Here is a 27,470-nt window from a genome sequence, read left to right on the forward strand (position 1 = left end):
GTAATGTTGTTGCTGGTATTTTTTAATAATTATTTTATTGTATCTTCTACTGTTAAAGCTGACTTATAACTGTAATATTATTGCTGGTATTTTGTACTAATTTTTGCCTTGTTTTTTTTCACAGATTCCTTGCAACTGGAGAATCCCTTTCGTCAACTCCATTTTCTGCTTAGACTTGGAATTTCCACCATATCGGGAATTGTGAAGCACACCTGCCATGCAATGTGGGACTCTTTACATAGCAAATTTATACCACATCCTACAACGGAGAGTTGGCTGGACATAGCAGAAAAATTCCAACAAATTCGTCAGTTTCCCAATTGCTTGGGTGGACGGGAAACATATCAGCATCATCAAACCTGCTGCATCTGGATATGAATATTTTAATTACAAGAAATATTTCTCTATTGTGCTCATGGCCATCGCAGACGCAGAATACAATTTTAAAGCGGTCGATATTGGGGCCTATGGCTGCTCTAATGATTCCCAAGTTTTTAAAGTGTCTGCAATGCCTGAAACCTGTGGGCCACCAATGACGTTTGTATATGTTGGAGATGAAGCGTTCCAACTCTCGGAACACCTGCTTAAGCCATACTCAAGTAGTGGATTGACACCAACTAAAAGAATTTTTAATTACCGCCTAACACGAGCACGAAGAATGATGGAGTGCGCTTTTGGGATTCTAACAGCCATATGGCGAGTTCTGTTGACCACTATAAACCTGAAGGCTGTCACTGTTGACGAGGTGGTGAAAGCTTGTGTGGTCCTGCACAATTTCGTAATATGCAAGGAACCGATTGCTATTGATGACCACTTTGAAGAAACCACCTTGAATGATTATCATAACATTACTTTTAGAAGTTCTGTGTCAGTTTCCAGAATGATGGACAAATTTGCTGAATACTTTATTTCACCTCAAGGAAGAGTACATTGGCTGGATGATATAGTTTGAAACATTACTCTTGACCCTTGTTACCCAAAATATTGGACCTGTTTTATCCAAAGTATTGTACCTTGTTTTACCCTTATAATTTAATAAGTAAAAGACAAAATTTTAAAACCAAACTTTTTTTTTATTTACAAATGTTTTCCAAAATTTTTATAAATTCATGTAGTGTGTGGTGGAGATAATACTGGAGGGGCTGTCAGATTGGGACACTTCGACAATAGGAGTGTGGAGAGAGGATTGTGGTGGTGATGGATCAGGAGGTAAAACAGAAGGTGAAGGGGTGGAGAAAGAATGAGAACTGGTGGACATAAAACTTGGAGTAGTGTAGGGAATTTGGAAGATTTGAGGGGTGTAGTGGAGGGATTGGGAGGCAGAAGAGGTGGTGGGTGGAGAAGAGGGTTGTGTTTGGGGCATGATGGATGTGGAAGGAGACTGGTGGTAGTTTGCAGGTAGTAGAGGTTGGGCAGGGAGTGGAGGCACAGATGATGTGGTTGGGAACTGGTATGTTGCAGGATGCTGGTACGGGGCTTGAGGCTGGTATGGGGCTTGAGGCTGGTATTGTATAGGAGGGGGCGGAGGTAAAGTGGCTGGAGGGGGGCAGGTGCGGGAGGAACTACCGTGGTGGGAAGAGGGGCTTGGAAGGTAACATGCACTAGGGCAAACTGGCAGGCTTGCATTACATGCATCTGCTGGTCAGGAGATAGCTTGTCTATGCGCTCGAGTACTGCCTGGAAAAAGGAGTGATTTGGTGATTTACTTCAAGAATACTGTAGCTGAGCAAATTAAATCCTGCAGTCATTTGCTCAGACAACAGTTTGAAACAGTTCTGGAAGGCTGCATTCAGATGCAAGAACTCGGGCGTATAGCTTTTTTCCTGACTCCTCTGGCACTGCCACCCATCACCCACAGGTGTTCTAGAGGTGGCAGCAGGGTCAGAGGGGTGGGGTAAAGGAAAAGCTATATCCTCACCAGCAGCTTCATGTAACGAAGTCGGCCACGATGCACCAGCGCTGGTGGATGGGACCGAGGGACCAGATGTGAGGGAAGGCTGGGAAGGTGTAGATAGATCGGGTCTGTCGAAGTATCCCGTGGTGGCGAACTCCTGAGGGAGGGCCTGCTCCAGGTTTTCGAGGGCCCCGGGTGAAAGAGTCTCAGTGGGCCACCCCCCCCCCCCCCCTTTAACACATACCCCGATTTATGATGCACAGATACGGCAGAGAAATGTATAGTACAATGCCAGATTTCACTTCTTACATGAGTGACAGCTATTGTGAATTCTGCAGTGTATATATACAGGAGGAAAGGTGCTGTGCAGTGTATATATACAGGAGAGGTGCTTTTCTGTTTTGAGTTTTTTTTTGCGGCCCCAACAGATCTGTGCTACAAAGTAACAGGCAGCTCGGGCATTAATGAGGGACCTGATGCTGAATCCTTTCCACAAACCCTAGTGACCTAATTAGTGCCCCGCCATTAGAAGCTCATTAAACGCCTCCCTGTCCCGAGCAGTCATGTACAGTATGGGGGGATCCTGCAGCCCACCCCCTAACTGCTCCATACCATACACTGCCCTCTGTCGCGCTCACTATTATCCTGTGCATTTCTCCGTCATCATTACCCCATGTTACACTTGTCATCCCCCACTACAGAGTAGCAGGGCAGCTAATGTCACCCCCTTCCGGACCCTAATGGCAGCAAGAAATATCTGCTCCTCTATTGGGTTGGAACCTGATTTAATCAAGGAATAATGTGGATTTGTTGCCGGTGGCTGCAGGGGAAGGGTTAAGTGATGCCATGTCCTTGGTGGGAGCAGTGGCAGCTGCTGGGACCTGGACAGAGACAACCAATGTTGCTGTGACTGCACAGTGTGATGTGGAGGAGAGAAGCTGAGACTCCGGAGCAGAAATCACCCACATACCAGCACTGGGCAGAGTCCCTCCAGTCACCAGCCTGGGGCCACGGGGCCCCAACGTACAGCCCACAGCTCAGTTTTATCCATGGCAGCAGCTCCCCTTCCTCCTGGCATCTGGTTAACCCCATTTATGCGGGTCGTGATTGTTATCTTTAAGGTTCAGCAATAACCTTCATACAGATGGGAAGGGGTTAAGCTTCTTCCTACCCCACTGGTGCAGGTTCGGGTGGGGCATGCATGTATTCTGGGGTTCTGGGTGAGCTGGGCGGCTGCAGGTTGCAGGCTGCACCCCACCAGCTGCTCCTCCAGACATCACCCACATTTTTAGGCAGCGGAGACAGACAGCAGCAGACTGAGCCACAAGTCCAACTGCAACCACTGCTGGATACCATAGCACTCACTCAGGCACTGGTAGGAGCTCCTCCGGAATCTGCCTCATAAGTTCAGCACTGCAGCCAGCGAATGTGCTCTCTCTGCCCACAAACAATGTCACACTGGCTGCCTTCTCTTAACCCCTATGTGTGCCCGCCTGGCTGCACTGACTGAGTGAGAAGATGCTTGTGTCAGAGCTGGCACATAGGGGTTAAGAGAACACAGCCAGCAGTGACTTTGTGGGCGGAGAGAGCATGTTCTCCTGCTCTGCTCTCCCAGCTGTATCTATGACAGCGTGAGTGGGCCCCCCTCTCTCTCTAGGGCCCCGGCATTTGCCCGGGTGCGCCGGGTGCTGACGCCGGCCCTGTCCTGAGGGATCGCTACAGAAGGGTTCAACTCTACAGGCTCCTGAGTTCTGCAGATGGTGCTGTGGAACAAAGAAAAAAAAAAGTTAATATATTGATATTGCTTGGCCCTGGCTGAAACCTGCCAAAAAATGTTAGATATGCAAACATTTTTTATTAAATGGGTGGGTAATATTTACCTTCTGCTCACCATCGTCGACCGGAGAAACGACAGGGTTCTAGTATACTTATACTTGCTCCTGCGTCCTCCCGTTCCACTCGAGGCCTGCATCTCCTTGTTGAACTCCTTCTTGAAGCGATCCCTGATGGACCGCAACTGCTTCACATCTCTTTCGCCTGCAAAGTGAAAGCACAAATTGGTTAGTATACAACACATTACATCCAGCAACATAACTGAACTGTGAATACTTACGCACTTGATTCTGGGCCCGAACATCAAGGTCCTCCCAGTGGTCCACAACTTCGTGGCAAACTTCCTCCTAGATGGGTCACACCAAGATCTGTGTGGTGGTGGTCCCCCATATTCCACAGCGGCTCCCGCTCTCGGATTAGATCGATGAGGAGTTCGATGTGTAGCCCAGCCTCCTCACCGTCCGAGTTAGGAGCATGCTGTGAAGCCTGTTAAAAAACACAAAAAACAAAGACATTAGACTCAAAACAACAACATAAAGTGGGCAAAAAAAAGGTACTTACTCGATGGCGACCGCCCTGACGCTCACACAGACGACCCTGGGAGGTGATTGAGGACCTCTTGATTGAGCCCCAGAATCGGAAGACTAAAAGAAAAAATGTGATGTCTGTAATGATCTGTTTTTATGTGTTGTGTACTGTGATGTCTGTGATGTTGTGGTTCTGCGATGCATGTAAGATACTTACTACTCCATCCCGTCCGTCTCCTTCTGGAAGCACCTCTGATGCTGCAGCTTCCTGTTAAGAAATAATGCATATTGTTAGGTGAACATCACCAAAAAGAAAAAAACAAAAATATATATATTTACCTCACAGTGCTGATAATGCAAGGGAGGGAGGGCTCCCAGAAGAAGACATAGTAGGGTGCGGTTGGCTGCTGGCCTGGTAGACTGTGGCTGGCTGCTGGCCTGGTAGGCTGTAGCTGGCTGCTGGGCTGGCTGGCCTGGTAGGCTGTGGCAGGCTGTGGCTGGTTGCTGGCCTGGTAGGCTGTGGCAGGCTGTGGCTGGTTTCTGGCCTGGTAGGCTGTAGTGGGCTGTGGCTGGCTGCTGGCCTGGTAGGCTGTGGCTGGCTGCTAGCCTGGTAGGCTGTGGCTGGCTGCTGGCCTGGTAGGCTGTAGATTGCTATGGCTGGCTGCTGGCCTGGTATGCTGTGGCAGGCTGTGGCTGGCTGTTGGCCTGGTAGGCGGTGGCTGGCTGGCCTGGTAAGCTGTGGCTGGCAGCTGGCTGGACTGGTAGGCTGTGGCTGTCCTGGCTGTCCTGGTAGGCTGGGGCTTGCGGCTGGCTGACTTGGCTGGCTTGGTAGGCTGTGGCTGGTGGCTGGCAGGCCTGGCTGGCTGCTGGCAGGCTGTGGCTGGTTTCAGCTCTGGTGGCAGGTTTCAGCTCTGGTGGCAGGTCTGTCTTGATTGCTTGCTGGCTGGTAAATGGATGAGCCCTATTAGCAGGCTTTATACACACCTTTCCTAATTGGGGGCTGGCCAATTGTATCTGAGCATGCACAGTTAGAAAAAACGGAATCCGGCGCCGGAATCCGTCATGTGACTGATCCGTTGCCTTCCGGCACCAATAGGCTTCCATTATAGCAAAAGCCAGACTGGGCTGTCTGGTTTTTCGCCGCAGACAAAAAACGTAACTTTGTATGTTTTTTTCCAGATGCCGGAAAAACAATTTTCACTGGATCCGCAAAAGACGGACGAAACGTGAAGCCATTCGGCGCAATCCGGCGCTAATACAAATCGGATCCGGTGTTTTCAAAATTTGGCGGATTGAGCCTGACGGCAAAAACCTGATGTGTGAAGGCAGCCTAAAGCCACTTTCACACATCAGTTTTTTAGAATCAGTCGCAATCCGTCAAAGTGTTGAAAAGACGGATCCTGTGCAGATTGTAAAAAAATCAGTTTTTTTGATGGATCCGTCGAAGCAGCTGCCGCAGGAATTTAAAGGAACAGAATTCTGGGGAAAGATAGAGATTCCCTGAATGGAAAAATGGGTTAAATTAAAGGAATTGAAATTCTTCCAGGCATGCTCAGTTTCAAACAACGATATCCGTCGCTGGATTCTGTCTTTTCACGGACTGTGACGGATCCTGAGCCCATAGACTTCCATTATAGCCAACAACGGACACCGCAGGATCCGTTTCTGTCCGACTTTTTGACGTACACAAAAAACGTTACTTTGTCTGTTGTCTCCGGCCGACGGACAAAGACATTACATCCGTCACAATCCGTCACTAAAACAAGCCTATGAGAAAAAAACGACAGATTGTGACTGATGGCAAAAAAAACTGATGTGTGAAAGAGGCCTTAGGCGTCTTTCACACTTCCAATGTTGCAATGCGTAGTTTTGGAGAAAAAACGCATCCTGCAAAGTTGCCTGCAGGATGCGTTTTTTCTCCATAGACTTGCATTAGCGACGCATTGCAATGTATGGCCACACATCGCATCCGTCGTGCAACGGATGCGTCGTGATTTTGCGGCCCGTCGTGACGAAAAAACTATCAATGTAACGTTTTTTCGTCCGTCGGAACCGCCATTTCCGATCGCACATGCGTGGCCGGTACTCCGCCCCCCTCCTCCCCGAAACTCATAATGGGCAGCGCATGCGTCTGAAAACTGCATCCGCTGCCCACGTTGTGCACGATTGGCACAACGTCCGTCGGTACGTCGGGCCAACGGTGTGCCACGGCCCCGTACCGACGGGAATGTGAAAGAGGCCTTACTCACCCATGGCCCTATTTACTCTTGATTGTTATCAACTTTATTTACAGACCCATTGTATTCATGTGCACTGTGAACTGCACAGATAGAGGCACACGTTTAGTATTTGGAGCACATTTTTTTGCTAAAAAAACAGTTTGCCAGGAAAAATTGTGCATAAAATATGCATGTTTTTCCATGCTTTTGTGCATTGCATTTTTAATGTGTTTTTCCTTGTGTTCTTTTCTCATTCATTTGGATGTGTAAAAAATGTTGCAGAAACTCTGAAAATATTAACATGCTCTGTATTTGAAAAAAAAACACTTTGAAAAATGCTACAAAAATGCAATATATGAGGCCATAAAATATGTTAATTAAATATTAAAGGGAGTCTTTTAGCCTAAAATGACCATATAAACTTGACAATTAGCATGGTAGAGAATGTAGCCAGTGAAAAATCACACCTCCAGTGTTCTAGTCTCTGTCTCCTTCCTGAAGTTTATTCACATTTGCTATTTAGAGTGCTTAAAGTCCCTTTGCTGTGGCCAATAGGCTCAGTGCACTGTTCTGCTCACTGACTTGGCATGTCCCCCCCTCCCTCACTGGTGATTGACAACAGCAGTGTCCGCAGAGAAAGCTCAGGGCAGCCGCTGCTGTCAATCACCAGTGTGGTAGGCAGAAACATGCAAACCAGTGGACAGAATGGGATATTGAGCTTCTCCGCCATGCCCACAGTTCACCAAGTGACCCAATTAGCATAATCTGATAAAAGCTCAGTTTCTGCAGACTGGAGGCAGCAATTGCATGTATTCTTTTTATAGAACGATAAGCCCTACAAGGCTATGCGCTTAGTTTATACTATCAGTATAAGGATATACTGTATACACACATTAGCTATTTCTTTTCCAGCAGGTCTCAATGCTTTTTTAAGGCTAGAATAGCAGACCATCATGATTCCTATGTAAACGACAGCTGTAATGCTGGTATTCTCATGTTATAATTCTGTTTTATTTGTAGGTAAATGTGAGAAAGTGTCCTGGCTACTGGAGGAACCAATAGAGTGGAAAGGCAAAAGTAATTAGAGATGGACCAGAACGGCTGTTGTTACACTAAGGCTACTTTCACGCATCCTGTGACAACGCAGCACAACGGGGGCAGCGAATGCATTATTACAACGCTTTTTGGTGCCGACGGTCTGCCACAACACGACGCAACCGACGCACGACGTCGCAATGCGTCGCTAATACAAGCCTATGGAGAAAAAACACATCCTGCAAACAACTTTGCAGGATGTGTTTTTTCTGCAAAATGATGCATTGCGACGTGCGTTGTACGACACTAGTGTGAAAGTAGCCTAAGAAGCAGATATGTTTCAGACACCAGACTGCTTTCTGGCCATCCAGCTGGAGAAAACCCCCAGCACTGGCAACATAGTAACAGTAACACAATAGTTTTCTCTGCAGTAAATGAGAAGATATCAGGCTTCCTCCTTACAGATATCATGGGCCTCCTGCCAGTGTACATATACAATCAAAAATGATCTAAACATCCCCAAGATTGTACAATATGTGAAATGAGCAGATATTGTGCAAGGAGAATTTCCTACATTAAGGGTATGTGCAGACGATCCGGATGCAGTGCATGTTTGTTGCATCCAAAGCACTGCTTGCTATTGAACGCAGGTGAATTCGTATGTGTTCACGGAACCGTGTGGATTCATTGCGTCCAATACATTGTGTTGGAGAAATTGACATGCTGTGGTCTGGAGAGACGCCACTCATGCCAGTCACCGCGGGTGAGCCGCGGGCGTCAGTGGACGCGGTATTTCTTGAAGTTCCATCCACTATGCTGTAACATCTGGATGCTGCGAGTTGGACACTGCACAAGTATGCAGCATCCATCTAGCAGCATTTGTTGATTGTCTGCACATACCCCAATTTTTTTTAAAAAGAATTTCATTTTGGCAGAGACGATTCCTGCTTTTGTTTTAAATACCTATATCCCTCTCTGCTACGCACTGTACTAAGAAGCATGCCAACCCAATAAAATAACACAAAATGCAAACTGGAAAGGCAGATCAGCATAAAGAATGAAAAGCAAAACATCCACTATGAACACATTTGACATAGCAATCTGTAGAGAACAAGTTGTACCACAGGAGGGCAGCACTTCCTCACAAATGGCTCCTCGGTGAAGGTAGAACTACAGATTATGTTGCTCATTGGTCTAAAATCAGTACAGATGTGTGAATCCGTAATCTAATTGTTCACAATTCCTTTGCAGTGTGCTCTGTACACATCTCACTTTTACTAAATAAAATATTTATATGACCAATACTTTTCCAAGCTTTATATTTCATATATTTTCATATCTTTTATATTTTCCAAGCTTTGATTTCTTATGGGATCCATCAGAGCAATAGTGGTCATCTAAGCTTCTGGTCACATTGGAAGAATGGACTCATAATCATACAATGTATTACAGAATCCTATAAATAATCAGTTCTATGATATTTTTGTAATTGAAGCTTCGTGCTACTATACTTTTGCCAATAAAGAACTAAACCTTCCCATTCACTAACAAATATGATTGAACGATAGTGTAACCAAAGTCTGATGGAACCATAGCACAAAACACAAATTTGTATGAGTATTTTGTTGTACTCATACTTTTCAGTAGCTGAGGCTTACAATAATTAATAATAATCTACTTTAAGCATAAAATAATCGTTCCTAAAGTTCCTTAGAAATACATACAGTATGTCTTGGACTCATTCGCACTCTAACTTTAAACCACACAATTCCCATAAAAATCACCTAAGAATGCCACGAAAAGCGTGGTTTTGCTAAGCACTGCTCCTATCGTGATCTAAATCGTTGCTGTTGTCAGGTGTGCGAAGCCTGGACTCTAGGGGAAATTGGGCATTCCAGGGGTCTCAAGCATCCAACCTTCAAGAAGTGCCCTCCAAACACTTATGCATTAAGTCTGCCATTGTTCTGCACAGTAATTATGGACTAGACGCTATGGCAAATGGTTGGCTGCTGATTTATGCGCCATATGGCCATTGCCTGGCCACTGTATTTAGTAACATGATTTCCTGAAATCTCCAAAGCCTGTGATCTGGGCAGAAGCAGAGTAAATATGTGTGCAAGTAACATAGGCATTACTACAGCAATCATTGGTGTCTACTTACCCAGCCAGCTCCTGTTCAAATACACAGACACAAACACAGGAGGCACTGTGAAGAAGTCTACTACGGAGTTCACCTCCAGCCAAAACCACAGCTTGTCATTGGCAGCGATAAACTGTGAACACAATGAAGGGCACATTGTAAGAAGGTCAAGGTAAAGGCCAGATAGGATTCGGAGAACGGTAGTGGAGAGGATTCTCACTGGCCGGCTCATGTCAGGACAATCATTTCTAGATGGGCCTTTATCCGAAAAACAGGAGCTGATCATTTTCTTATGGGCAGTATGCATGTTAATAAAATATAAATAATGAGCGCATGCCAAATATTTATCTCTTTATTGTATTATCAAGCACTCCTATAAAACATGCCCTAAGAAAGTCAGAAGCTTCTTTAGGATAAAGGTCCTTCAAGAAAAAAGAGTCATGGATCATCGTGTTTCTACATTTATATCATACACGGCAGGTGAAATAAGTATTGAACATGTCACCAATATTCTAAGTACATGTGTTGCTAAAGGTGCTATTGACATGAAATTATCACCAGATGTCAGTAACAACTCATCCAATCCACACAGGCAAAGAAATCACCATAGATGTCTGGAAATTATGTGTAATAATAATGAGAAATGACAGAGGGAAGACGTTTTGTACACATGAAGAAGGAGAGGTGCAAAACGCCATGGAAAGTCATGACCAGAGTGAAAATCTATCAGTAATAAGAAAGCAATCCTGCCACTTAGTGAAAAAGAATATCTGCTGGTTCAACTGATGGCCTATAAAAAGGTGTCTCATTACCAAGGTGCCAAACAAGAAACACCGTGTCATGATGGGTAAAGCCAGTGAGCTGAAGGCTGCGGTCTGTAGTATCTTATGAGTATAATCTAACATTACGTTGCTTCAGGCAGCTCCTTTTTACAAAGAACGCTCATTCATACATACACTGTGTGAGGTGTGGAGCCCTCTGTCCACAGGTTACACCGAGAGGAGTGAGGAGAGCCTTGTGCGCAGCTAAGGACCTCGCACAGTGTATGCATTAATGAGTGTTCTCTGCAAATGCTATCAATCTAGAGAGGGGGCAACCTCATGGAAATAACAGCGGGAAGAATGGTGCACTCAGCCGCTAGACTGTTCCAAGGGTTAATAATGAGCACCGAAACTAACACTGATAATGGAAGTGGCAAATTTGAAAGTAAAGATGCCTTTTTATAGGGCCTACATCCTCTACAAGGCATTATGCTTAGATTTTTATGTAGGTATGTATCAGTGACAAGTCTCCTTTTATGGAAATTAAGAGAAAACCAATACTAAAAGGATCCAAGTTTCACATAAGGGCTATTTAGGATATTTTCTTTCTAGCATAGTACAGGAAAAGCTTACATAAAATCAGTGGCAAAATGAACAAGGATTTTATCCACTAGCCCAAAATACAGATCTTAGGTTGGCCAAATTAGGGCTCTATGAATTCTAAAACATCTTGCCACTAGTTTTGCAGAACTTGACTTTCTCAGCATGTATCAGTAACAAATTTGAGGATTCCACTGAGGTCATACTACTGGAGGCGGAGTCTCATGTAGATCTATGCCTGGCCCATAGTCCTGAACAGCTCATTTACATAGAAGAACATGGATATCTCTGGAAGAAGACATTGGATCGCAGATATCAAGATAGATTATTCACCTTCCCATGACCTACATGTCCTTATACACGGCTTAGGACTGGAGGGTTGATCCTACTGACATATTCCCTTTAAGTAAAAGTAAATGACAATTCTACTGTATACTCCAAGTTTATTAGTGTAAACCATCCTCATAGCACACTAAATTCTCATCCTCAGGGGAACACAGCAGGAATAAACAAAGGGCTGTAAGACATAGGAAAGATATTATGACATCTTCTACTGGAGAATTACTAGGAGCTACATGGGCTCAGCACATTGTGAGTAGTCAATGTTTGGCAAAGCCAACACCACTGCATAACCTCCTCTTCTTCTTTCTCAAATAAATATGAATGATTGTCATTGAGAACTTTGAGGTTTTCAATTTTCAAGATCTCATCTTGTAGTTATTACTCCCAGAGGATGAAAATCGGTCCCAATCATGTGACAATCAGACAGGTACAAGGCTCAATACCAGACACAGCTCTGGTAACTATAGTGCAACCATCAGAACCAATATTTATCCTCTGGAAATAAGCAGCAAAGGGGTTTTTTTGTCCTGTAAAATAATGTCAGAACTTTTCACCATGCAATGAAAACAGTGTAATGCTAAAGCCAGAAAATCCCTTTAAGCGGCTGTCTTCTTTATCATTCATTTTCTGTACTACCAAAAGCTCCTGTTCCATCTTTTATAATATTTTAACATGTTAAAAATGGAACTTACCCTCAGTCCAAAATATAGCAGGAAGAAGATATTGAAGGCCATATCTATCTGAAGAGTGAAGTCCTTGTAGAAGTTTTGGCAGGTTTCAATAGGGCTGAAAAGACACGTCAGATAATAATTAAATTGTTTATTCTGATATATCAAATGTTTTCCACAACTCAAAAACACATAATTAAAGGGAACTGCTGAAAAAAAAGCCAATTGCAGCATTCAGCAGTCGTGTAGGGAATGAATGGAATTGTGGTTGGGCATACACAGTGCTGCTCCATTTAATAGGTATCACAATGCCTCAATCAAGAGATTGGTGGGGTCCTAGCAATCAGACCCTTACTAATCCATTAGTTAATACAATATTGAACCAACGTAATGTAATAAAACAATTATACAATTTAATACAATTTAAAGGGGTTGTCTTATGATGAACACTGGTGGTATATCTCTAGAATATGTAGCCAATCACCGGTTGATGCGGACCCAACCACTGGGACCCCTGTAATCACAGGAGCAATGCTAGGAAAGCAGATTTTGTATCCTGTTAGCCCTATTGGCTTCGGATCACTTGGGCATCCTTTGACTACTCGTATAATAGCCTATTGGAAATAGCTGAGCCTGTGAGGGTGGACGGGCTCTGACAGCTGTAATATGCCATCAATGTCAGAAATTAGACAACATCTTTAACCCCTTAGTGACAGAGCCAATTTGGTACTTAATGATCAGGCCAATTTTTGCAATTCTGACCACTGTCACTTTATGAGGTTATAACTCTGGAACGCTTCAACGGATCCCGCTGATTCTGAGATTGTTTTTTCGTGACATATTGTACTTCATGTTAGTGGTAACATTTCTTCAATATTACTTGCGATTATTTATGAAAAAAACGGAAATATGGCGAAAATTTATAAAATTTTGCAATTTTCAAACTTTGTATTTTTATGCCCTTAAATCAGAGAGATATGTCACGAAAAATAGTTAATAAATAACATTTCCCACATGTCTACTTCACATCAGCATAATTTTGGAAACAAAATTTTTTTTGTTAGGGAGTTATAAGGGTTAAAAGTTGACCAGCAATTTCTCATTTTTACAACAACATTTTTTTTTAGGGACCACATCACATTTGAAGTCATTTTGAGGGGTCTATATGATAGAAAATAATGAAGTGTGACACCATTCTAAAAACTACACCCCTCAAGGTTCTCAAAACCACATTCAAGAAGTTTATTAACCCTTTACGTGCTTCACAGGAACTGAAACAATGTGGAAGGAAAAAATGAACATTTAACTTTTTTTTGCAAACATCTTAATTCAGAACCATTTTTTTTATTTTCACAAGTGTAAAAACAGAAATGTAACCATAAATTTTGTTATACAATTTCTTCTGAATACGCTAATACCCCATATGTGGGGGTAAACCACTTTTTGGGCGCACCGCAGAACTTAGAAGTGAAAGAGCGCCGTTTGACTTTTTCAATGCAGAATTGGCTGGAATTGAGATCGGACGCCATGTCACGTTTAGAGAGCCCCTGATGTGCCTAAACAGTGGAAACCCCCCACAAGTGACACCATTTTGGAAACTAGACCCCTTAAGGAACTTATCTAGATGTGTGGTGAGCACTTTGAACCCCCAAGTGCTTCACAGAAGTTTATAACGTAGAGCCGTGAAAATAAAAAATCGCTTTTGTTTACACAAAAATGATCTTTTCGCCCACAAATTCTTATTTTCACAAGGGTAACAGGAGAAATTAGACCACAAAAGTTGTTGTGCAATTTCTCCTGAGTACGCTGATACCCAATATGTGGGGGTAAACCACTGTTAGGGCGCACTGCAGAGCTTGGAAGAGAAGGAGTGCCGTTTTACTTTTTCAATGTAGAATTGGCTGGAATTGAGATTGGACGCCATGTCGCGTTTGGAGAGCCCCTGATGTGCCTAAACAGTAGAAATCCCCCACAAGTGACCCCATTTTGGAAACTAGACCCCCCATGGAACTTATCTAGATGTGTGGTGAGAACCTTGAATGCCCAAGTGCTTCACAGAAGTTTATAATGCAGAGTCGTGAAAATAGAAAAAAAATTTTTTCCACAAAAAAGATTTTTTAGCCCCCAAGTTTTTATTTTCACAAGGGTAATCCCAGCCTGATCCATAATCCTAATCACTAACCCTAACCATAATCACAACCCTTACCCCAAAACAACCCTAATGTCAACCCTAACCATAACCCTAATCAAAACCCTAAATCCAACACACCCCTAATCCTAATCTCAACCCTAACCTCAAACCTAACCCTAATCCCAATACACCCCTAATCACAACCCTAACCTTAACCCTAGTCCCAAACCTAACCCAAATCCCAAGCGTAACCCTAATGCCAACCCTAAAGGTACCGTCACACTAGACGATATCGCTAGCGATCCGTGACGTTGCAGCGTCCTCGCTAGCGATATCGTCCAGTGTGACATGCAGCAGCGATCAGGCCCCTGCTGTGCTGTCGCTGGTCGGGGAAGAAAGTCCAGAACTTTATTTGGTCGCTGGACTCCCCGCAGACATCGCTGAATCAGCGTGTGTGACACCGATTCAGCGATGTCTTCACTGGTAACCAGGGTAAACATCGGGTAACTAAGCGCAGGGCCGCGCTTAGTAACCCGATGTTTACCCTGGTTACCATCCTAAAAGTAAAAAAAAACAAACAGTACATACTTACCTACAGCTGTCTGTCCTCCAGCGCTGTGCTCTGCACTCCTCCTGTACTGGCTGTGAGCGTCGGTCAGCCGGAAAGCAGAGCGGTGACGTCACCGCTCTGCTTTCCGGCCGCTGTGCTCACAGCCAGTACAGGAGGAGTGCAGAGCACAGCGCTGGAGGACAGACAGCTGTAGGTAAGTATGTAGTGTTTGGTTTTTTTTACTTTTAGGATGGTAACCAGGGTAAACATCGGGTTACTAAGCGCGGCCCTGCGCTTAGTTACCCGATGTTTACCCTGGTTACCGGCATCGTTGGTCGCTGGAGAGCTGTCTCTGTGACAGCTCTCCAGCAACCAAACAGCGACGCTGCAGCGATCCGGATCGTTGTCGGTATCGCTGCAGCGTCGCTTAGTGTGACGGTACCTTAACCCTAATACCAACCCTAATCCAAACCCTAACCCTAATCCCAGCTCTAACCCTAACTTTAGCCCCAACCCTAGCCCTAACTTTAGCCCCAACCCTAACCCTAGCCCTAAGGCTACTTTCACACTTGCGTCGTTTGGCATTCCGTCGCAATCCGTCGTTTTGGACAAGAAACGGATCCTGCAAATGTGCCCGCAAGATGCGTTTTTTGCCCATAGACTTGTATTGCCGATGGATCGTGACGGATGGCCACACGTCGCGTCCGTCGTGCACTGGATCAGTTGTGTTTTGGTGGCCCGTTGGCACAAAAAAAGTTAAATGAAACGTTTTTTTGTACGTCGCATCCGCCATTTCTGACCGCACATGCGTGGCCGTAACTCCGCCCCCTCCTCCCAGGACATAGATTGGGCAGCGGATGCGTTGAAAAACTACAGCTGCTGCCCACGTTGTGCACAATTTTCACAACGTGCGTCGGTATGTCGGGCCGACGCATTGCGACGGCCCCGTACCGACGTAAGTGTGAAAGAAGCCTAACCCTAAATTTAGCCCCAACCCTAACCCTAAATTTAGCCCCAATCCTAACCCTAAATTTAGCCCCAACCCTAGCCCTAACCCTAGCCCTAACCCTAGCCCTAACCCTAACCCTACCCCTACCCCTAACCCTACCCCTAACCCTAACCCTACCTCTAACCCTAACCCTTCCCCTAACCCTAGCCCTAACCCTACCCCAAACCCTAACCCTACCCCTAACCCTAGCCCTAACCCTAACCCTACCCCTACCCCTAACCCTACCCCTAACCCTACCCATAACCCTACCCCTACCCCTAACCCTACCCCTAACCCTAACCCTAACCCTACCCCTAACCCTACCCCTAACCCTACCCCTACCCCTACCCCTAACCCTACCCCTAACCCTAACCCTACCCCTAACCCTAATTTTAGCCCCAACTGCTGTTCTCCGGCCGGCAGATGGAGACAGATGGCTGGCGCACTGCGCATGCGCCCGCCATTTTCTTCTGCCGGCGGCCAGGAGGAGCAGCAAGAGGATCCAGGGACACAGGTGAGTATTGTAGGGTCCCCGAATCCCCCTATTTCTCTGTCCTCTGATGTGCGATCACATCAGAGGACAGAGAATTACACTTTACTTTTTTTTTTTTTTTTGCGGTCGCCGGTAAACAGTTAATTACCGGCGATCGCAAAACAGGGGTCGGTAAAACCGACCCCGATCATGCTCTTTGGGGTCTCGGCTACCCCCGGCAGCCGAGACCCCAAAGATTCTCGCGGGGCCGGCCGGCGGGCGCACTGCGCATGCGCCTGCCATTTTGAAGATGGCGGCGCCCACCGGGAGCCACGAGGAGCATCGGGGGAGCTAGGTGAGTATTGGGGGGCCACCTGGGACCCCTTTTCTCTGTCCTCCGATGTGCGATCACATCGGAGGACAGAGAAATTAAAAAGAGATCGCGTTTTTTTTTTTTTTGCGATCGCCGGTAAACGGTTAATTACCGGCGATCGCATATGCGGGGTGGGTTAAAAAACCCCCGAATCATGTTCTCTGGGGTCTCGGCTACCCCCGGCAGCCGAGACCCCGGAGAAAATCGGCCTCTGGGGGGCGCTATTCACTTTTTCCACGGCGCCGTTAATTAATGGCGCTGTGGTTTAAGTACCCTTAGCGGCCGCCGTTAAAAGGCGTATCGGCGGTCGCTAAGGGGTTAAGGAATGTCTTACATTTAAAGTATGATAACCAAAGGAGAGGAATGAGTTAGCAAAATGTTTTGTTAAAAGAAAGATCTTAAAAAATCATGCCAGAGATGCCAATATGTCATTTGGTTCTATATAATGATTAAAATCTACTTATGTGTGAGAAATGAAGATATCGTTTAAGAAAATATATTCAATATTTCATAGTTTTATATTATGAATTATTAACATATATTGTTACCACTTTATGGTTCTAAAGAAAAAAACATGGTCAATATTACTCAAGCACAATCACAGAGAAGCTTCTTCATAAACTCAGTCATGTCCTAGTTCTGTGAGAGCTATCATTCATAATAACCAATGATTTAAGTTTCTGACCCATTCCCTATACAGATCAAGATGTGATGTCTGCCTTCATGTCTCCTTACACAAACTCAGCCTGTATACTCTGTCAGAGGCCGTTAGCGCCAAAGGGCTACTTGGCGCCAGCCTCTCTATTTGGGTCACACTGGAAACTTGAGCCTTTTGGCAAGGATGGTCAAACTGTTTCAGGAGGTATGGAAAAAGGCAAAATCATCAGGTAGAACAATGGTCAGAAAGCAACCAGAGGTCTGAAAAAATAATCACTAGAATAACGGAAGACAATGAAGTGAACCACAACTAGTAAAGCTAAAACTGGCAACTCCGAGCAGTGATCTGGGACTTTTAGTAGGGTTTGGAGCTTTCCAAACTAGCCAAAGCATGGAGAGGATTACTCCAACTGGACAGCACACAAACCTATACTGCCAGATCAGAGACACCCTAGGCTCCACTTTTGGACAAAGCATGTGCGGCCCAGAGCTTCCAGTTTCAATGTCTCCTCCTACACCAGCATCGCCCACAGAATTAATAGAGTCTGGTGACAGAAGCAAATGTTGTTGGAGCAGGTCCAGGATGAGATATGACATAGCCTTATAAATGTCTATGAGACTGTTTCAGTCGGGTCAACAGACTAGTAGCCAGAATGTACATCATGTTTCTTACAGGGGTTTTTGATTGTAGCCTAAATGGTTTCTGAAAGACTTCAGAGAAACGTTCCTGGGAGCCAAGATCATTATAAGCGGTTTTTCCTATTTTTAAGTCAATGGCTTTGATTTAGTAATACTGTGTAATAGACTACATAAACGTACGAGTAGTCAGTCTTAAAATGCACCAAATATATCACAGTGCCTCTTGCATGATGATGAATATGGCGTGTTTTTAGACTGTAGTATAACTCCTCACCACCTGGTAGTTGACTTACTTTTAGACCCCATTTAAGCCAAAACTTTAGAGTATAACTTCAGCAAATTTGCTGCACTTTACACACACTCCATATTTTAGACACTTCACAATTGTATAGTGAGGTACAGGAAGTGTCTAAATTAAATGTGGCCCATGGCTTGTACATTCAATTAGAGAAAGAATATTGGCGTTTTTTTCACTAATAAAATTCCTCATCAAAAGTAACTTAAAATAATTAAAAGCGGCTTAGATGCTCATGACGAGAGCCACACTTAGAGTACTGTGTAGAATTTTGGTTTCCCGAATATAAGTAGAACATAGCTGAATGAGAGCCTGTGCAGAGAAGAGAAACCAAGGGAATTAAGGGAATGGGTAGATTGCAAGGATACCAAGTTATCTAGTTGCACTAATGACATCAAGATGCACCAAATTCATTAGGAGACACACAGTACGTAATGAATTAGTTACAATTATAATTGCCATGCGCCTTGTCAGAACTGTTGCTGCAGTTAGTGACTGGAGTAACATTTTTGTTGAAAGGTATGCCACATCTTTTCATCAAGTTTTGCTACGCCCTATCCCACCTCAGCTATGCCCAATTTGGTAGATATTGGCAAAACTGGCATGAAATTGCAAAAAGTAGCAAAGTAGCAACGTTTTTACATAACTTCTTATTGTGCAAACATTTTGTGACATTTGAAGATGTTTTACGCTAGAATTCTGGTGAAAACACATTAATAAATCAGGCCCTATGTGCTGTTCTACAATTAGCTGTCCACCTCTGACTTCAGAGGAAGGAGGTCTTACTTCGCTTTCACACAGATTTCATCATACAACCCATCCATTTGTGTGCTCTCTATATATTATTTACTATGGATTTCTGACGGAAAACAATCATTTTAATTTAGTTCAATCATTTCCCTTGGACAAAGTAGGCTTTTTTGCTAATTAAAAGTATTTATGACTTTATTCAAACTTATGAAGAGTGGACAAGGGATAACCACAGGACGATTGGTACAGCAACAATCATCACACGCACAAAGATTAGATAATATCATATGAATATTTACTAACCAGTTTATAAAACAAAGGAAAAGGTGGTATATAAACAGTGTGTAAATAACAAATACAATGACAGCAGTTACCCTCAATAACACCAACTAAGAGTATACACAGGTACACTTAAACATAACTAAGTTATATGTGAGCAAAATACAACACGATTAACCCTTCCTCTGCATAAATCAATAAAACGTCAACGTTGTGCCAGTACTTTAGTAATCGCCTACTCTGAGCAGTTTTTGAAGTGTCTCTTACAGAAAAGGCCATTTCTCCTAACTAACTGGACCTCTGTAAGGCTATTTATATGTGCACATAAAACTACCTTTCAAAAGTTTAGGGTCACCCGGACAATTTTGTGTTTTCCATGAAAACTCATACTTTTATTAATCAAATGAGTTGGCAAATGAATTGAAAATCTAGTCCAGACATTGACAAGTTTCAAAAAAAAGATTTTTATTTGAAATAATAATTTTCTCCTTCAAACTTTGCTTTCATCAGAGAATGCTCCCTTTGCAGCAATTGCAGCATTGCAGACCTTTGGAATTCTAGCAGTTAATTTCCTGAGGCAATCTGGAGAAATTTCACCCCATGCTTCCAGAAGCCCGTCCCACAAGTTGGTTTGGCTTGATGGGCACTTTTTGCGTACCATACGGTCAAGCTGCTCCCACAACAGCTCAATGGGGTTGAGATCTGGTGACTGCGCTGGCGACTCCATTACAGATAGAAAAACAGCTGCCTGCTTCTTCCCTAAATAGTTCTTGCATAATTTGGAGGTGTGCTTTGGGTCATTGTCCTGTTGTAGGATGAAATTGGCTCCAATCAAGCGCTGTCCACAGGGTAAGGCATGGCATTGGAAAATGGAGTGATAGCCTTCCTTATTCAAAATCCCTTCTACCTTGTTCAAATCTCCCACTTTACCAACACCAAAGCAACCCGAGACCATCACATTACCTCCACCAGGCTTGACAGATGGCGTCAGGCACTCTTCCAGCATCTTTTCAGTTGTTCTGCATCTCAAAAATGTTCTCCTGTGTGATCCAAACACCACAAACTTGGATTCGTCTGACTATAACACTTTTTTCCAATCTTCCTCTGTCCAATGTCTGTGTTCTTTTGCCCATATTAATATTTTCTTTTTATTAGTCAGTCTCAGATATGTCTTTTTCTTTGCCACTCTGCCCTGAAGGCCAGCATCCCAGAGTCACCTCTTCACTGTAGACGTTGACACTGGCATTTTGCGTGTACTATTTAATGAAGCTGCCAGTTGAGGACCTGTGATTTTTAAAACTACCAAATCTAATGTACTTGTCTTGTTGCTCAGTTGTGCAGTGGGGCCTCCCACTTCTCTTTCTACTCTGGTTAGAGCCTGTTTGTGCTCTCCTCTGAAGGAAGTAGTACACACCGTTGTAGGAAATCTTCAGTTTATTGGTAATTTCTCGCATGGAATAGCCTTCATTTCTAAGAACAAGAATAGACTGTTGAGTTTCACATTAAAGTTCTTATTTTCTGCCCATTTTGAGAGTTTAATGGAACCAACAAATGTAATGCTTCAGATTCTCAACTAGCTCAAAGGAAGGTCAGGTTTATAGGTTTGCTAATCATAATATGTGCTAACATACTTGCACAAGGGTTTTCAAGTGTATTCTAACCAGCCATTAGCCTTCTTACACAGTTAGCAAACACAAAGTATCATAAGAACACTCGAGTGATGGTTGTTGGAAATGGGCTTCTATATACTGTGATGCAGTGACCCCTGTTACAGGTAACGGGAGCTGCATGGTCTCTTTAGAATATGCACGGAGGCATATTGAGGCATTAAGAATGCATGGCAATGGTGGGTATAACTGTGGTGCTAAGACAAAGTCCGGCAGGATTGTAAATGGCCGGTATGTGTTGCAGATGAAGTCTGCGCGGTAAGCCTGTAGTATCGTTGTTCTGGGACCTGTAGTCTTACAAGTGTTTGTATAGTTTATAGAGGGAGGCTTACTGGGCTAGATTGAAGAGCTGAGCGGGTCGAACTAGCCACACACACACCTCCCACCTGTGGGGGTGTTTACAGCTTCATAATGTGACCAGGGTGTGGGTCACATGGTTGAGAGTGTTTGGACCTGAATGGTCTGTATTGTAGGTCCTTGAAGAGGTCAGGTCTTTGTTGGAAGCTCCTGAGTATAGACTTCCTGGAAGTACCTGGAGAGACCATGGACCTGGACGGTCTGTGTTGGAAGCTCCTGTGAGTGGAATCTTCCTGGAAGCACCTGGAGAGACCATAGACCTGGATGGTCGGTGTTGGAAGTTCCTGTGAGTGGAGACTTCCTGGAAGCACCTGGTGAGACCATGTACCTCTAGAGCCTTGGACAGCTTCTTTGTTATCAAAGACAGGACTGACAAGGAGTCGGAGTGAGGAGCAGAGCTCCTGGAAGGTAAACCCCGGACAAGGGGATTGTAATATATGGCAGAGAGGTTTATCTGCTGCATGAACAGACTGGTGGTCATGATATGGTCATGGATGTAATGAAATGGACTTTTTGTTATGTTTTTTATGCTGTATAAATAAACCAAATAGACTGTTTTTGTGATAAAACCATGCCTGACTATATTAATCCGCTGCCAAGCCAGTGTTCCCCAACAAACAGTACACCACAACACCATTGAAGATATTGCATTACAAACCAGAAGTTTGCAGCTAAAATAGTCATTTACCATATTAACAATGTATAGAGTGTATTTCTGAATCATTTAATGTTAGCTTTATTGCAAAAAACTGTGCTTTTCTTTAAAAAGAAAGGACATTTCTAAGTCACCCTAAACTTTTGAACGGTAGTGTATAACTTCATATGTAAGATGGTACCGATACATCCTGAGACTAATGTAGAAGGGTCCATGCTAGACTAAGGGTACCGTCACACTATACGATTTACCTACGATCACAACCAGCGATATGACCTGGCCGTGATCGTAGGTAAATCGTAGTGTGGTCGCTGGGGAGCTGTCACACAGACAGCTCTCCAGCGACCAACGATTCCAAGGTCCCTGGGTAACCAGGGTAAACATCGGGTAACTAAGCGCAGGACCGCGCTTAGTAACCCGATGTTTACCCTGGTTACAAGCGTAAAACTAAAAAAAAACAAACAGCACATACTTACATCTGGTGTCCGTCACGTCCCTTGCCGTCTGCTTCCCGCACTGTGACTGCCGGCCGTAAAGTGAAAGTGAAAGCACGTCACCGCTGTGCTCTGCTTTCACTTTACGGCCGGCAGTCACAGTGCGGGAAGCAGACGGCAAGGGACCTGACAGACACCAGAATGTAAGTATGTGCTGTTTGTTTTTTTTTTAGTTTTACGCTTGTAACCAGGGTAAACATCGGGTTACTAAGCGCGGCCCTGCGCTTAGTTACCCGATGTTTACCCTCGTTACAAGCGAATGCATCGCTGGATCGCATCGCTAGATCGCTAGATCGGTGTCACACACACCGATCTAGCGATGACAGCGGGAGATCCAGCGATGAAAGAAAGTTCCATACGATCTGCTACGACGTACGATTCTCAGCAGGATCCCTGATCGCTGCTGCGTGTCAGACACAGCGATATCGTTACGATATCGCTGGAACGTCACGAATCGTACCGTCGTAGCGATCAGAAACACTATCATGAAGCTCTTAGGCAATGCAATCTCTCCAACTTAGGGCTTCCAGAAGTCCTTGGAGACCCTCTGACCACTGCCCTTTACTAGCCAGATCATAGATTACATCACAAATCTCTAACAATACAGCAATCTGTGATTAACACTTACATTCCTCCGCACTAACATTTTGACGTCTCAAAAAAAACAGTACCAACAAAGATCTGTCCCCACCCAAAGTCGTTTTGGGTGCTACAATTGTGGAGGGATGCCCACTGTGGGATGCTTCAACCTACACAAGCCAGCAGGGTTCAAGGAGTCTAACTCTCCAAACCTACTCCACTACTCAGCGTCTGTGATAGCACGACTTTTACTTCCTGGTACATGTTAGGGCGAATTTGCTAATATCGCTCACGGATGGGAGGTGTGCCTCCCATCGAAATCTCGTGTTCAGTGCAGGTTGTACATCCAAAATCATCTTAATTTCTGGAAAAAGCAGCTTGAAACTCCCACAACAGCTCTTCTATCAGCTGAAGTTGTTCGTAATAGAACTGACTGATGTTCCGTCATATTCTTTTGAGAATCTTCCAGGGCATTCCACCCTGGAGTCATTTCTGTCCTCAGAGATACAGTCAACAGTTCCTGTTCATCAGCAATCAGGGTCTGTTGGACTATGGGGATTGTCTCTCCTCAATACATGTACAAATCCACAACTTTTTGGCCAGCACAAAGCACATCAGGAGAATCATATACATTGGCACACTGGATGGCCACATGTCCATCCACCACTGTCGCCATAGTACGTGCAATCATCAGGTTTTTCCGTCTCCTGTTGGCTTCTTGGAATCAATAATTGCCTCCATTACATTGAGTCTTCAGTAGCTTCCCACATCCATAAGTGCGATCTGCTCCTGATGAGGTGAGATAATATTTAGACACCCTGATGGGAATGTCGTAATTTCTACCACTTCATCTTATGGAACACTGGAATAATGTAGCGAATCCCATATAAACGGCTCAGTCTCTGGAATGTCTTCTTTGTAGGCCGTTGTTTGGTGACTCTCTGCCAGTATCCCAGGCCATCTCTGTGGAACATCAACAGGTCTAGATCAGGCAGATATTCAGTTAGAATATAATTGAGGTTACTGACCGTGAATACCCATCCACAAGCATAACCCCTTTTTTGACACACATTCAGGTCTCCAATATTCACGTGCAGCTACGCTATCCTGTGGACTGGAATCTTCATCTGGTTAACAGCCTTCAGCTTAATCAGTTTTTCTTCCTCGTCTTTCATAAATTGACCAAAATGGGTCTCGAAGTATTCCAGTGGCATTGTGTACCTACTTGGCAGCACACAATCTTGTCTTCAATAAGTGCATTAATCACTTGACTTTGTGACACCAGATTCTTAGGCATTTCAGGCCTTGCCTACATGGGGCATTTCCTCCAGTGCGCACGACCACTAGAGGCGATCGTCGTTTAAATGTTCTGGCCCATAATCTACCATATGTTGTCTGAGATGGGGGCAGTTCTTGAGTGACATGCCCTCTTTCTTTGCATCTCCAGCATATTGGGCTCTGGAGTAGAGAGTGTTCAGGTATCTCGGGTTTGGTCCTGGTTTGGACGAGGTTATCCTTGGGGGTGGGTCAGGCCTCGCTGGGGCCATCCGGTCTGTAGTCTCTTCTGGTGACCTATACAAAGGGACACTTGTCATATGTCTTAGTTCTTTCCACCCCATCTGTCAAGGCGAAAGGTCAAATGTTGAATGGACCGACTTCCACTTGCTGGGTCAGTTCCTGGATGGCGGCCACCATCTCAGCCAAGGAGTCGGACTGTTGATTTTCAGCCTGGACTCCCTCTACCCTGGGGCTATACATTGCACCATGCTGGAGCCCATATCATCATCTTCACAAACCAAAGCTTCCGCAGCAATTTAGGCAAACTGAAGTGTCTCATTCCCCCGTATCTGATCCTGCAATTTCCACCTCAGCGTTGAATCCATCAGTCCGTAAACAAACTGTTCTTTCAGGATGGTATCAGGATTAGAGTTTCCAGCCTTGCAATTTTTTGGCAGATCTGAAACTAAAGGAAAGGAGGGCACCATCAGCAAGAGTTAGCATAAGGGATCTAACAAAAAGAACCTGAAGACCCACCTCTTTCTTCCAACAAGCCTACAACCTGCAGTGATCCTTATTCTGCTGAATCGCCGCATGACCAGCTCTACTCTCTCCTAGTGTATCCTCACCCATCCCCTGTAAACTGTGAGCCCTCGCAGACAGGGTCCTCTCTCCTTCTGTACTTGTGTGTGCCTTGTTTTGCTCATGACTGTTGTATGTGTCAATATTTGCCCCTTTCAGGTGTAAAGCGCCATGGAATAAATGCCGCTAAAAAAATTTAGAATAATACCTGAAGCATGTCGATAAAGTGTATAACAAACAAGCCAAGAGACATGCTACACATCAGGGACCACCAATTAAATATGCAAATATCAAAATTTATTAGAGTCAACACAACACCCAAAATTTACAAGCATTTAAAAACAATTCGCAATGTACACTCCCATAAATGGGAACCACCCACCGGACATAGAAAACACCAAAAATACCTATAAGTCCAAACAATACACATAAATAAAATAATACTATTTAGACAGCTCTGGCCACTAATCACCTTAATTTTAACACCCTATATGAACACACAAGATGACAGAACCTATTACACCAAGGAAAGGAAAGGTTTATGTTGGTTATGGGAACCTTAAACAGATGAAAATGTGTATACTCCTGAAAAAAAAAAAGTACCATACAGAGGCGAAAAATGGTGCTGATATTAGCAGGATAAAGAAATGCAATACAGTATAACTGATAACCCCCTGTGTAGCAGTAAAGAAGGACAAATATAGAAAAAGCAAGTTACTAAATATCAATGAAAGGGGGTATTATGATGTTAAAGCAAAACCTAGGGGTAATATCAATTTTCCTTAAGATCAATATCAGATTTTCCTTGGAGAACCAAGGAACAGTACAAAAATGTTCCTTAGGATATGCCCAATCGTGCAAGAAGGCAGCTAGTAGCACATTACGTTGAAAAAAAGAAGTTCCCAAGAGCATCAAAAAGTGCATAAAGTGGGTCAGGGAGGCTGTTGTTGGAGGCTATCTCCTAAAAATAAAGCAAAAATACCTAGAGAGCATGACCAGAGCGAGTGTAGACAAGAGGTCTGGGGGGGCATGAAGAACCCTTTTTTGGTAGATCTGTAACATTCTCTGACATTGATTAAAGAAGCACATCCGGAAAATAGCAGCCGGACCTCCTCTAATATGACCTTAAAGTCTTCTAGAGATTTTCATGTTGATGTGGGAGTCCAAGTCACCATTTATCGGGCTTCTCTCTCTAGTGCGTGCAGTGTGACATCAGAGTGCAGCTCCTCAGCTAGGTTTTACAGTCTGTACTTCACACACGATTAACCCATTGTTCGATTGTCATGTTATCGCCGTCAAATTTTGCAAGTTGTCTCAGTATGGATCCAGCTGACGAGCTCGGCTTGGAGCATTTAGAATCAGCGGGGGAGCACTGGGACAGGTGCTCCCGCGGACCCTGTGTCCTGTATGCACTACCATCCCTGGTTGCATTCTGCATTGTGATGCTGTAACCTGCTCACAGCACCAAACAAAATGTGGACAAGGAACTTCCACAGGACGAGAGGTACAGCAACAACCAGCAGACACGCACAAAGATTAGCTAATAAGAATATTTGCTAACCAGTTTATAAAACAAAAGGAAGAGTATACGCAGGTACGCTTAAACAGAATTAACAGTTATATGCGAACAAAATGCAACATGATTAACCATATCTATGCATAAGTCAATAAAACAACAGAGTTGTGCCAGCTCTTTAGTAAACTCCTACACAGAGCAGTTTTTGATGTGCCTCTTACAGAAGAGTCCTTTTCTCCTAATTACATCTCTATTTGTATATGGGCACATACTGTATATTCAGACTAGATGGTGGCCCGATTCTAACGCATCGGGTATTCTAGAATATATATGTATGTATGTATATAGCAGCCACATAGTATATAGCACAGGCCACGTAGTATATAGGAGTACTACGTGGCCTGTGCTATATACTATGTGGCTGCTATATACATATTGTAGAATACCTGATGCGTTAAAACAGGCCACGCAGTAAATAACACAGCCCACGTAGTATATAACACAGTCCACGCAGTATATAGCAGCCACGCAGTATATACAGGCCACATAGTATATAACACTGGCCACATAATATATAACAGCCCACGTAATATATAGCACAGCCCACATAGTATCTAACACTGGCCATAGAAATAAATAGTCCCATACAGCTTCATATGATACACGACTACTTCGCAGAGCTGGGGCCACCATACACATAGATCACTATGCCGGGGCCCGGCCACTCACCATGTAATTAAAATAAAAAATAGTTATATACTCACCCGCCGGGGTCCAGCAAAGCTGTGCCGATGCGCGCGGGGCTGACGCCATCTTTCGTTCCCAGGATGCATTGCGAAATTACCCAGATGACTTAGCGGTCTCACGAGACCGCTAAGTCTTCTGGGTTATTTTGCAATGCATCTCTGGGAATGGAAGCTGGCGGCAGGCGCGAGCGCATCGTCGGATGACGGAAAGTGAAAATAGCAGG

General features: G+C 44.3%; 1 protein-coding gene across 8 annotated transcripts in view; it reads right to left on the reverse strand.

Moving 5' to 3' along the window:
- The window catches only part of KCNMA1 (potassium calcium-activated channel subfamily M alpha 1), a 1,262,580-nt gene that overhangs the window by 550,671 nt on the left and 684,439 nt on the right, over nt 1-27,470 (reverse strand). For all 8 annotated transcript variants that reach the window (XM_069753065.1, XM_069753070.1, XM_069753069.1 and 5 more), the window contains exons 4-5: nt 12,044-12,137; nt 9,670-9,781 (exon numbers count right to left, since the gene is read on the reverse strand). In XM_069753065.1, coding sequence (XP_069609166.1) covers nt 9,670-9,781; nt 12,044-12,137 — 206 coding nt within the window. The remainder of the gene's footprint in view (nt 1-9,669; nt 9,782-12,043; nt 12,138-27,470) is intronic.

Source organism: Ranitomeya imitator, chromosome 2 (genome assembly GCF_032444005.1).
Source record: "Ranitomeya imitator isolate aRanImi1 chromosome 2, aRanImi1.pri, whole genome shotgun sequence".
Taxonomy (NCBI): Eukaryota; Metazoa; Chordata; class Amphibia; order Anura; family Dendrobatidae; genus Ranitomeya; species Ranitomeya imitator.